Below are 11,174 nucleotides of genomic sequence, written 5' to 3'. Positions count from 1 at the left end.
CAGTGCCGTGTGACATTAAATGAGTTTAAGAAAGAAGCCTTTAGACATTTTTAATACAAAAATACTCATACACAATTTTCCAAACAGAATTTCTCCTTAAATGCTATTATTATTTCCCCCCCCAACGGGCAATTCTCAAATCTACATTTCAGCATGGCTCCCCCGGAAGTGAACTTCAAGTTTTTAAGTCTCTCTGAACTGGTGGTAGCACCTGGGTAGTCCCACGAGGCGGGCCCCGGCCTGGCTCCGTGGCGCCCAGACGGCAGCAGGCGCGCCGGCGCTCGCGTCTAGCTTCCGACCGGCGCGTCACATCTCAGCAGGGCCCCGCGAGGCGCAGGGACACTGCGTGTCTCACAGGATCAAGGATCTGGCAGCTGATGCGATGTCTGCATCACCTTTCACGAAAACGGGCTCCTCTCGTTCCCGAAAACAAGCCAGTCCTCGAAGGCGGGCGCCGCACCCCGGTTTGCGCCAAGGCGAGGCCTGGGGAGGCGCTGGGAGCGCAGACCTGAGTGGGAGGCGGTGACCAGAGTCCTCGCGGCATCGGACGTGAGCCTGCGGCCCGCACGCAAGGCGTCCCGAGGCTTTCGGGCAGTTCTCGTTTTGTTTCTGCTTCGCATAACTGACCAAGACCTGAGACCGACCTTCAGAAAGGACCACATCCGGCAAGGAAGCTCCCCTCAGGCACAGAGGCAAAGGCGCGGCCCCGGCCCCAGCCCCGGGCCCGGCCCTGCCCGGCCCGGCCCGGCGGGAGGACCCTTCCCTTCCAGCTCCGCTCGGCTCTTCCCGCTCCGAAGCCTGTCGGACTCCGATCCCTGCGCTGGTTTTCTACACGTGCTCAAGTTAGTGTTATCTGCTTGGGAGGCTCACAGAGTTTGGAAAGAGGGCGTCCCCGTCTGAACTGTCCCAGCACTTCCTCCAGAAAGAGGGATTTGGAAATAATCACAAAATTCTCCTGGGAAATACAAAAATAAATTAATCTGTTCCCCACAGCGCACGGCAGAGCCAGCTTTGAGGTCCCGGCTGCGCACAAGCCCCTCGCTGGGAAAGGACGGGAGAGGACACGAGCCCCGGGCTCTAAAGGCCAGGGGCTCCCACGGCCGCCGTGCCCGCGCCAGGCGCCCGGGGTGCAGGGCAGGGATGCTGCTGGGCCAAGTCCAGGGCACGAGGAGCAGGAATCTGTGTGTCAATCCAGTATTTTCCTACGACCACTCGAGGGAGACTAGAGTCTGAACCAAAACCTCCCCAGTCCCCACGTTGCACCAGGCAGGCGGCTTCCGGGATGACTGAGCCACGTGCAGAAGCATCTTCACTGAGGACAAAGCACGTACCCCCGGTCCCACGTACAGTCACTTTCCCAGGGTCACCACTGACGGGCCATGGGCCAGCCGCCGTCACAGGCTCTCCCAGTTGTGCCCGCAAGGCCCGGGCACCTCACCCGAGGCACGCCGTTCCCCGGGGTCACGGCCTGGCAGAGGCCTCAGCGCCCGTCAGAGCCCCACGGAAGCAGGGAGCTGGGGTCCGGGCACCCCCTGCAGTCCAAGGGGGAGGCCTCAGCAGCAGTTTCCAAGGACCCGCGTGTCAGCTTTTCTGCAGAAGCGATGCCTTTAGTTACCTTGAGAAAAGGCCGAGGGGTGAAGAAGGATCCAGCACCGTCACTGCTGTGGCTCAGGTTCCATCCCTGGTGTGAGAACACCCGCGTGCCGCGGGCGCGGTCAAGAAAGGGCCAGAGAAAAAGCACCTGCTGCCGAGCGGCCCCTTCCCTCGCACTGCGGGTGGAGGCCGGCAGGCCCGCGGGCACCTGGCGAGACGCGTCCAGCGTCCAGGGCCCGGGAAGCGGGTGTCCGGCGTCCTGGGGCCAGGCCGGTGGACAGCTCAGAGTCAGTGGGAACTGCGGGGTCGTGCCCCGCAGGCAGGTCCCCGAGCCCTGGACGTCGGCCCCGGGCAGCCGCGTTTCCCGGGAACAGACCCGCAGGCGAAGGGGTCCCGTGCGACGGCCGTGGTCCTGAGCGCTGGGTCTCTCCTCAGCCCGAAAGCGAGTCCTGGACTTGCACGTTGCCCGCGAGCTCGGGTCCTGAGCACCCCGCAGCCCTGCTGTGTGACGGGCCCCAGGGACCGCGGGGCAGGGCCCAGGCAGACTGGTTCCTTAAGTTGTCACTTGACACAGCTGAGCGGGGGCCACACCCACGGCGCTCGTCCCTGCTGCTGCGAGAACTCAGGACGCATCAGTAAATACGCATCTCAGTCGGTGGTGATTTGTGAAACAGTTTAGCAAAAATATATTGAAAATAAAAGCCAGAAACTGGTCAAGAAAAGCCAACTGCAAAAGTACACAAACTTTAGGAGGAACCTCAGGGAGGCAGCCCCGCCAGCCTGCGCTGTGAGGGCCGGGCCGGGGCGGCGGCGGCGGCGGCGGCGGCGGGGGGGCACCTGCGGGGCCTCACGACACGACGCTGCCCCCTCCCCCCCGTCCTGGGCTGCTGCTCACAAGGAGGGAAAAGAAGCATCTGGAGGAAAACTTTGCGTTAGTACAAAAAAATCATACGTCTGTTCCATAAAAGCAAAATCATCAGAACCGTGGTTTCCGAGGAGTTTGGGGTCTGAGTCTCCGCCAGGGCCCCCGGTCTCTCCCTCCCGAGTGACGGCAGGAGGTGAGCAGGCCAGGTGACAGCGTGGAGATTCAAGGGTTCTTGGGAAAGAGACTACTTCCTCTGGCCGGTCCGGGTGAAGTAAGAACATTTCACACGCCAGTGACTGTTCAGTCATCACTTGACCCTAAAGACACAGGCGGGAGGGACGCCGACACCCGGAGATTCAAGTTGGCCGTGGCCGTGAGGCTGTGTAGTGAGGCGTCTGTCCTGGACCGCCCGCAGCACGGCGGGAGCCACGTGGCCGGACGGCCGTCAGTGCGGGCGCTGCGCTGCGGAGACGGCTCAGTGGGGGAGGCGCTCCCTCCCCAGGAGGCCTGTGCGTCCGTCCTGGTGGCTGCAGGCCGCGTCCTGCGGGCCGGTCCCACGTCTGGCCCTCTACCCACAGGGCTGCCCCTGATCCGACGGAGCCGCGGCCTGGCGCTATTTGCCTTCTGTGACCCTGCGCCAGCACCGCCGCCGCCACCTCCTGCCCTTGGGCTTGGCGGGCTCCGGGCAGGGCTGCTCGGTCTGGGCGCTTCTGGCCGGCTCTGCCCTCAGGTCGTGCTCCGCGCAGAACGACCGCCCGTCCTGGGTGGAGCCGAAGGCCGTCCCGTCCTGGTGGTCCTTGCAGAAGGAATTGGGGCAGAAGTGGCAAAATGAAGTGGAGGGTTTGCCACACACGTCACAGTGATGCCAGGGACACTCCCACTTCCCTGCAAGGAAACAAGGTGTTACCAGACAAGTGATGGAGCAAGACTTTTAAACACGCAAACACGTCCACGGTCTGGAGGTCCCGTCGTGGCCCAGGGGTTAACGGACCCAACTGGGAACCATGCCGGTGCGGGTTCGATCCCTGGCCTTGCTCCGTGGGTTGGGGATCGATCCGGCGTTGCCGTGAGCTGTGGTGTAGGTGGCAGACACTGCCCGGATCCCGCGTGGCTGTGGCTCTGGCGTAGGCCGGTGGCTGCAGCTCCGATTGGACCCCTCGCCTGGGAACCTCCATATGCCGCGGGAGCGGCCCAAGAAATGGCAAAAAGACAAAAAAAAAAACCCACGTCCATGGTTGAAAGAGCTGCTCAACTCGGGCTGGGCAGGTGGCTACACAGGAACGAGGAGCCGGTGCTCGGAGGCCTGGAGGCTCCCGGTGGCCACCCACCGCGGCCGGCCTCTCTGGCACCCGCCCCAGAGCCTTCAGGACAACATCCGTCCGCGGTGCCGGCCTTGCCCTGCCATCTCGGCCACGCGGGGGTCTCTGCTGTTCAGCCACCTTTCGGCTGCTTGGGGAGCCCCTCCCCCCACCCCCGAGGTGACGGTCACTCACGGGTCCCTGGAAGGCGCAGCCCCGCCCCCCACGGCTTGGCCGGGCCCCCACCCGTGGGCCGCCCGGGACCCACCGAAGGGCCGCTTGCCGAGGCCCAGGCAGGGCAGGTGGTAGGCCTTGGTGCAGGACTTGCGGTCGCACAGCACCAGCTGGCCGCCGTCGCCGCAGCGGAAGCACTCGTCCTCAGACCGCTTCTTGCCCTCGCCCTTCGAGCGGCGCCTCCTCATCCTCTTCTTGGCCCTTTTACCCTTGTCCTCCGAGGACAGGGCTGCCGAGGTCTGGGGAGGAGAGTACAGCTCGCTGAGGGCGACCGTCGGGGTTGGGAGCCCAGGAACCTGGACGCGGCCTGACATGGAGGGCTTCCTGCAGCCCCGGGGACAGGCACATACTGCATGCGGGGGGACAGGACACCGGCTGCCCATGTGGTGCCTCTGGGGCCTGCCGCGCCCACACACAGGCCACGGAGGGCTCCCCCCACCCAGGGCAGTCCCGGTTCTTTCCGTTAAAAACCTCACGGAGAGAGCGCGACTGCCCCTGGGCTGCAGCGGCGCAGGCCCCGGGGTCCGCCCTGGTTCGGGATTTCCGAGGCGCCCTGGGACGCACAGCCTCACGTCTGGCCGGCCTCGCGCCCCCCCTCCCTGCACCGGCCCCGCCGGTCACGGCGCGGTGACTCACCTTGGGCCTGTCCCCGAGGAAGCCGCTGCAGTTGGAGGCCCCGCACCGACAGACCGTCTTCTCGTTGCCCAGACAGTCGAGGTTGTAGTTAAAGGTCAGCTCTGTCCCTGGGGGCGGAGGGACCAGGTGCGCTGGGACCGCCGCCCTCATCCAGCCCCACCGGGAGCGCCTGGGCCGCGCGGCTGGCCCCTCCCGCCTGAGTCCCGGGCTCCCCCTCCACCCAGGCGGGAGGCCCCACCGCACGGTACCTGCGGGAATGTCGCACACAGCGAAGAGGCCCACGCGGGTGTCGCCGTTCACGGTCCACTTGAGGGTCTCGCAGTTGGGCTGGCAGCTGTGATTCATAAATCGGGAATAGTTTCCTTTGGGGCCGGCGTCAATTATACGGTCCTGGAAGGTACAACTCAGGTTTCAAGCAGCAGCGACGCGCGCGGCACCGCTCAGCCGTCACACACGTAGCAGGCGTCTTCCCGTGTCGCACTGGGAACCGTGGTCTCCCGTGTCACCTCGCACGGGAACCCCCAAACCAGTCCTGTTTCTCTGGCTCCCGGGGGGCAGGTCAGGACCACGTGGAGAAGACCGAGTGCCCGGGGGCCCAGCACCCCCGCCAGAGGGCAGCCCGCTCGCGAGCACAGGATCCGGCCGCCCGGACAGGCCAGCAAGGGAGGAGACGCCCCGTCACCGGGCAGTGACAGCTGGCCTCTCCCCCCCACCCCACCCGAGCCGCGAGGCTGCACTGCTGATGGGAGGGGCACCTCACGCCAGAACAGCCTTGAGACGCCGACGGGCCACCTGGGCAACAGCCGTGAGGGCCACAGACGGGAGGCTGCGGGCCTGCCCCCGAGCTCCCAGGAACCACCCGCTGTCACGCGGGCGCCCGGAGCCTGGGCAGGCCCATGGCGGGAAGCCCAGGATGGGGTGTACTCGGGGGACGGCGGATGAGCCGGGGCAGACCCGGCCTCCTCACCCCAAAGGTCCTTCCACCGGCCACAGAGCTACGGCCCCGACAGGAGCAGCCCTGTGAGAACAGAGCCGCACTTAGGGTCATAGCCACACGTGGGGACAGACGTGTGTGGACACAGACGCCCCAGGGGCTCGGCCCCGAAACGCTGGCCAGGCTCCCTGCCCCAGAGGGCCGCCCGGGTCGTCTCTGGCTGCTGCTCTGCAGGCAGAAGGCAGCACCGAGCCCTGCTGTGTGCCATCCTCGCGCTGCCGTCTGCAGGGCGCCGCCTGCCGCCCGGCCTCTCCTTCGTGCTCTGCAGACGCGCTCCGCGTGCTGAGCACCTTGACAGCTACGCGGACAAAGCCTTCTCACGAGATCACGCCTGCATCTCAGCCTCACAGAACCCCCCCCCCCGAAAACTCTGGCTGCTTCCTGCACGCAGGGCTTGGCCCCCAAGTCAGACAGGAGCTCTGCCGGGCCATCCCTGTCACCAGGCTGGGGCCACCGCACCGCCATGATTGCGCCCAACGCCTCCCAGAAGTGGTCCTCCCTCAGCCGGGCCGGTCCTGCAGCCTGACTGCCCTACGCGGGCCTCGGCGTTGCCTGTCGGGCTTTGTTTCTCAGCGGCGAGCGCTGGGCTGCGACCACAGGGAACGTGTCCATTTCAGAAGGTGCGTGTCGGCGCAAACACTTCGTCTCGCGGCCAGGAACGCGCTGTGCGCCCCGGCGGATGGCACCTTCGACATCCCCCGGGGCCCAGGGCTTCTCCATTTCCACACGTGTGCTCTGGCTGTTTGTGTGCTTCTGCGTACGAGGGAGCAGGGAGAGCGGGCCCCTGGGCGCCGGTGGTGGCGGCGGCGGCCAGCGCGCCTGCTCGGGCTTCCGGGTCCAGCGCCAGTGCGGCTGCCGCGGCCGGTTCGCAGAGCCTTCGCCCCCACGGCGTCTCTTGCTGCCCCGACTCCCGAGGCGTCTGCGGCAGGATCAGGCCCCGGCTCTCGGTGCTCTGTCAACGTGCATCCCAGCCCCCTGGGCACGGGGGCTGCCTGTGCCCCAGGTCCCCAGAGTAGCCTGAGGTTTACCCCTGAAAATCAGGGGCACCGTCCCCAGTGGCTTTAGAAGGGACTGCTCTGCGCCCCCTCTGGCCCCGGCTTCTTTTCCTCACTTCCTACTCGTGCGTTGTCTCCGAGGCCGTCCTGACCTTCCTCCTTCCCGGTCAGTGCTCACCGCAGGTCTCAGAGGGGCCTTCCCCGTGGGCCGCGTCGGGGGAGCGGCTGCTGGCTCGCTGGGGGCGCGGCCCGCACAACGCTGGGCCCCGAACCTGCCTCATCCCAGACGCTCTGGCCATGATTCCACGGCCCGGCCTTGTGAACAGTCCCGTTCTCCAACCTTCCAGAATCCGTCTCTCGAGACACACGGAGACGTAGGACTGGGTGACCAGTCGGATGGCTAATTCCTTTGGACAGATGTGACTCATGTGGGGCACGGCTCTAACACATCCGCCTGTCCCGCTTGTGCGTGTGGGTTTTAAGCCGTACGCGCACGTTTCCCCTCCCGCCGTGCTGGGAACGGTTCTTTCCGCTGCTGGCTGCCCGTCTCAGGACACACAGGCCCGTGTGGAATGTTCTTGGCCTGTCCCTGTGGCGCCGTCCACGGGCCCACTTCATGGCCAGCGCGTCCTCCGGCCACCCTTACAGCCCGATTTCAATCAGCGGCGTTCTTGCCTTCCTCCTTAAAGCGCTGGACCTCCTCTCACGGGGTGCCCCAGCTCGGACTCCTGGGCGTCAGATCAAGCACGGGCCGCTCTGCGCTCCCGTCTCCGGGAGGAGGCGCCACTGCCTGGGCACAAACCACGGCCCCTTTGCTGGCGCTTCAGCGGACGCCTCCCGGCACCCGGACTCCTCCAGCGGCACGTTCCTCCCAAGCAGCCCCTCGGCTCTCGTGTCCTCCGCCTCGCTCTGCGGACACTGACACCTGAGAGCTGCCTGGCTGCAGAGGCGGCTCCAGTTCAGGCTTTCCTCGAGAATTCTTCCGGCCCTACTCTGTGCTCAGGCACGGGGTTCCACTGTGACAAGCCTCAGGATGGCTGTTCCTCTTACACGGAACTCAGTTTTTTGGGTTCGCTAGCCAAAGGGTTGTCATGTCTAATTATTTTATTTTTACTTTGCTTCCTAGGGCTGCACCTGCAGCATATGGAGGTTCCCAGGCTAGGGGTCCAATCGGAGCTGCAGCCGCCGGCCTCCGCCAGAGCCACAGCCACGCGGGATCCGAGCCGCGTCTGCGACCTACAGCACAGCTCACAGCAACGCTGGATTCCCGGATTCTTAACCCACGGGGCGAGGCCAGGGATCGAACCTGAATCCTCGTAGATGTTAGTCGGGTTTGTCACTGCCCAGCCATGCTGGAACTCCTCTAATAACTGTAGTAAGATACTCACTTGTTCTGTCGACCATTCTTGATGGGTTTCTCCTAAAACACAGGCTATTCTTTCAAGACCTAGGCTCTTACCTGCTTGAACTTCCCTGGAACGTTCTGACCCTCAGCCACTGCCGCGGGCCTGCGGTCACTCACAAGCCCTCCGCACCCGCCCCGGGCAGCACCGTCCCGCCTCTGCCCCGTGCTTTCCACCCTCCTGTGCTGCTCCAGGCGGCTCAGGCCTGACTGCAGAAACGCTTTTGCCTTTTTCTTCCCTCATGCTCCGCTCTCCTCGCCGACTCGCTGTCTGATTCCTCACGCTGGTGCAGGCTGCTGGGGGACTAAGCTTGGCGGCCCGTCTCTGCACCTGCCGGGAGCTTCCCGGGCTCCTCACCACCCGCCTCCACACGTGTGGGGCTTCCTGGAGCAGCTGCTGGCTGGAGCCGGGGAGGTGCACTGGGTTGCCTGTCTCAGGCTCCCTGCTCTGTGTCACCTGCCGGCCACAGCTCTGCAGCCCTCCTCTGCCCCATGGAAAGCCGCCCCACTCTTGGCAGAGGGTCCTTCTGAGCCCTGGCACCACAGCTCTCCAGGACCCCAGCCCTCCTTTCCCCACGGCGCCTGGTCAAACTCGCAGGTGGGCTGGGAGCAGGCTCGGCTCGGGGGGAGCTGGGAGGCGCCTTCGGTGGCTCTCGGAGGCGCTTTCAGGAGCTGAGTCCGTCTGGCCCTGGTTTCACGGAAGGCGCAGGGTGTGTGCTCGGGCGGAATCAAGGCTCCAGCAGAATCCCGTGCAGAGATCTGCACTGCATGGACGGGGGCCACCGTGCGCCAACCCCTGCCTGCTTCCTCGGCGCTGTGGCACTGCTTTCTGGTCCCTCCAGGCTGCCTGACGCACGCCTGCTCCTTCAGTCTCCTGTGCAGCCATAACCAGCCTGGTGGGTGTCACCATTCAGTGAGTGCCCCTTCTCAGCTTAGTGCTGCCTCCTTCCACATGGTCTTACCTGATGTTAATACAGCCAAGGCCACCCTCCTGGGGGAGGTCTTGCTAAGTTTTGGGGGGGTTTCTTGTGCTTCGGGCCACAGCTGCAGCACATGGAAGCTCCTGGACCAGGGGTTCGAACCCCCACCACTGTGGTGACAACACCAAGTTCCTAACCTCTAGGCCACCAGGGAATTCCGTCTCTGCGTTTTTGTCTTTTTAGGGCCGCACCCGTGGCATATGTAAGTTTCCAGGCCACAGCCACAGCCAGAGGATCCGAGCCGCGTCTGCAACCTACACTTCAGCTCACAGCAACACCGGATCCTTAACCCACTGAGCGAGGCCAGGGACGGATCCTGTGTCCTCATGGACGCTAGCCGGATTCGTTTTTGCTGAGCCACGACAGGAGCGCCTTTACAGGTCTTTTTTTAAAAAAACAAAAACAACAACGACACATCTAGGTATAGATGTGTCTTAAACTATCCTGCGCAAAACTTGGTCAGCGTCATCCACAGGGCGATCCCCATCAGACTCCAGAAAACTCTTTTTCCACACTGCCTCGCCCAGGACTCTCATTTCCCTTCTGGAACATCTGCTGAATGTTTCTGTCTTCCACGTCCTGTAACTTCTGCCGCTGAGTCCCTGCTTTGCTTCCTGTGCCGAGACCTAGTTTCTCCAACGTGGTCTCCAATGCATATCCTTCTCTGTTGCTACCTAATTTTTCTTTTTCTTTCTTTTTTTTCTTTTCTTTTTTTTTCTTTTGCTTCTTAGGGCCACACCCGAAGCGTATGGAGCTTCCCAGGCTACTAGGGGTCAAATCAGAGCTGCAGCCCCCGGCCTACACCACAGCCACAGCAACGCGGGATCTGAGCTGTCTGCGACCTACACACACCACAGCTCACGGCAACGCAGGATCCTTAACCCACTGAGGGAGGCCCAGGATCAAACCCGCACCCTCACGGTTCCTAGTTGGATCGGTTTCTGCTGCACCGCAACGGGAACTCCTCTACCCAATTCTCCTAACCCTCCACTCAGCGGCCATGTGGCAACTCCCAGTTTTAGCTGTTTGCTGAAACCTGCCTCATCTGCGTCCCTCAACGTCTCCTTCTCCTCCTCTGCCTCGAAATCCACCTTTATGGCTTTAATCGCTTCTAACACACTCATTAACACCTTCTTTCAGACTCAGTCTTAGCACCGCAGGGTCTCACCCAAAGCAGGCCTCCCACGTGGGGTCTGCCTGGGAGATCTTGTTCCGCGGTGTCTGGGCACCCGTGGGCAGGGCTGTCCTGGCAGGAGGCAGCCGAGGTATCTGCCGTGTGTCGTCGCCTGCCCTTGCTTCACCGCGGGGCCCAGAGCGCGTGGTCCCATCAGGGACCCACGTGCGCGTGAAGTCGTCAGCCCGGCGCTTTTCAAAACGTACAAGTGGTTCAGGTTTAGACTCTAAGCACGGAAGGCCCAGGGTTTCCACACAGGAAAATTACACCGCCTCCCTCACCTCCCCAAAAGCAGGGGGGCAGGAGGGAGTGTAAATGTGCCACCCCCTGAGGTGCCTGTGTCACCAAAGGAGCTACTGGCACGGGCCTGCCCATCGGGCATCCAGTGGCCCAGACGTGCCCCTTGGCGCCCGGGACAAATGCTCTCGTCCGCCTTCTGAGAGCACGGGCCCGCCAGCGGATCAGTGTCCCAAACCGCTGACCAGCCTGGGCTTTGGGGAAGCCACACCCGCAAAGAGGCTCGGCTGGACCCTGGGAGGCAGTCACGCCCGGACCTGCGGACGGGCCGGTAGCCCTGCCGGCCTCCGTGGGACGCAGGATGCACCCTGGAGGCTCGAAGGGCCTCGGAAGATGGGGCGGGGCTGGGAGCCCTCGGCGCCCGCGGGCCGTACCTTGTCGATGGTGAGCATGTAGAAGTGGGTGATGTCGTGCTCCTGCGCGCGCCTGATGCGGGCCATGCACTCCTCCTCGTCGATCAGCTCCCCGACGTACTCGTTCACGAACTCGCCCTGCGACGGGAGGCCGCGATGAGGGCCGGCAGCTCAGCAGCCGCCCCTCCGCCCCAGAGCCTGGGTGCCCGCAGCGGGAGCGAGCAGATGGCCCCGTGGGCCAGGGGTTGCGGGGGAAGACCTGCCCACGTCTTTCCGTTGCCATTTATGTCTGTCTGCATTTCTTGGGCCGCACCCACGACAGACGGAGGCTCCCAGGCTAGGGGTCGAATCGG

At 64.1% G+C, this 11,174-nt stretch overlaps 1 protein-coding gene and 1 non-coding gene across 5 annotated transcripts in view; both read right to left on the bottom strand.

The window, feature by feature from the left end:
• Positions 1-34: 34 nt before the first annotated feature.
• Positions 35-11,174, bottom strand: part of NSD2 (nuclear receptor binding SET domain protein 2) — a 77,801-nt gene continuing 66,661 nt past the window's right edge. For 3 of the 4 annotated variants that reach the window (XM_047798319.1, XM_047798320.1, XM_047798317.1), the window contains exons 18-22: positions 10,843-10,959; positions 4,875-5,016; positions 4,627-4,733; positions 4,025-4,229; positions 35-3,343 (exon numbers count right to left, since the gene is read on the bottom strand). In XM_047798319.1, coding sequence (XP_047654275.1) covers positions 3,072-3,343; positions 4,025-4,229; positions 4,627-4,733; positions 4,875-5,016; positions 10,843-10,959 — 843 coding nt within the window. In that variant the 3' untranslated portion in view covers positions 35-3,071. Of the gene's footprint in view, positions 3,344-4,024; positions 4,230-4,626; positions 4,734-4,874; positions 5,017-10,842; positions 10,960-11,174 lie in introns of those variants that run through there. The other variant, XR_007137431.1, reaches the window with a different exon arrangement.
• Positions 5,100-5,223, bottom strand: LOC125110425 (small Cajal body-specific RNA 23). Its single transcript, XR_007130609.1, has one exon. It is a non-coding gene; the product is annotated as a small Cajal body-specific RNA 23 (non-coding RNA).

The sequence above is a fragment of the Phacochoerus africanus genome, chromosome 10 (genome assembly GCF_016906955.1).
Source record: "Phacochoerus africanus isolate WHEZ1 chromosome 10, ROS_Pafr_v1, whole genome shotgun sequence".
In the NCBI taxonomy this organism is placed as follows: Eukaryota; Metazoa; Chordata; class Mammalia; order Artiodactyla; family Suidae; genus Phacochoerus; species Phacochoerus africanus.
Note: the sequence above shows the minus strand (reverse complement) of the source record. Positions and strands in the feature narration are given on the sequence as shown.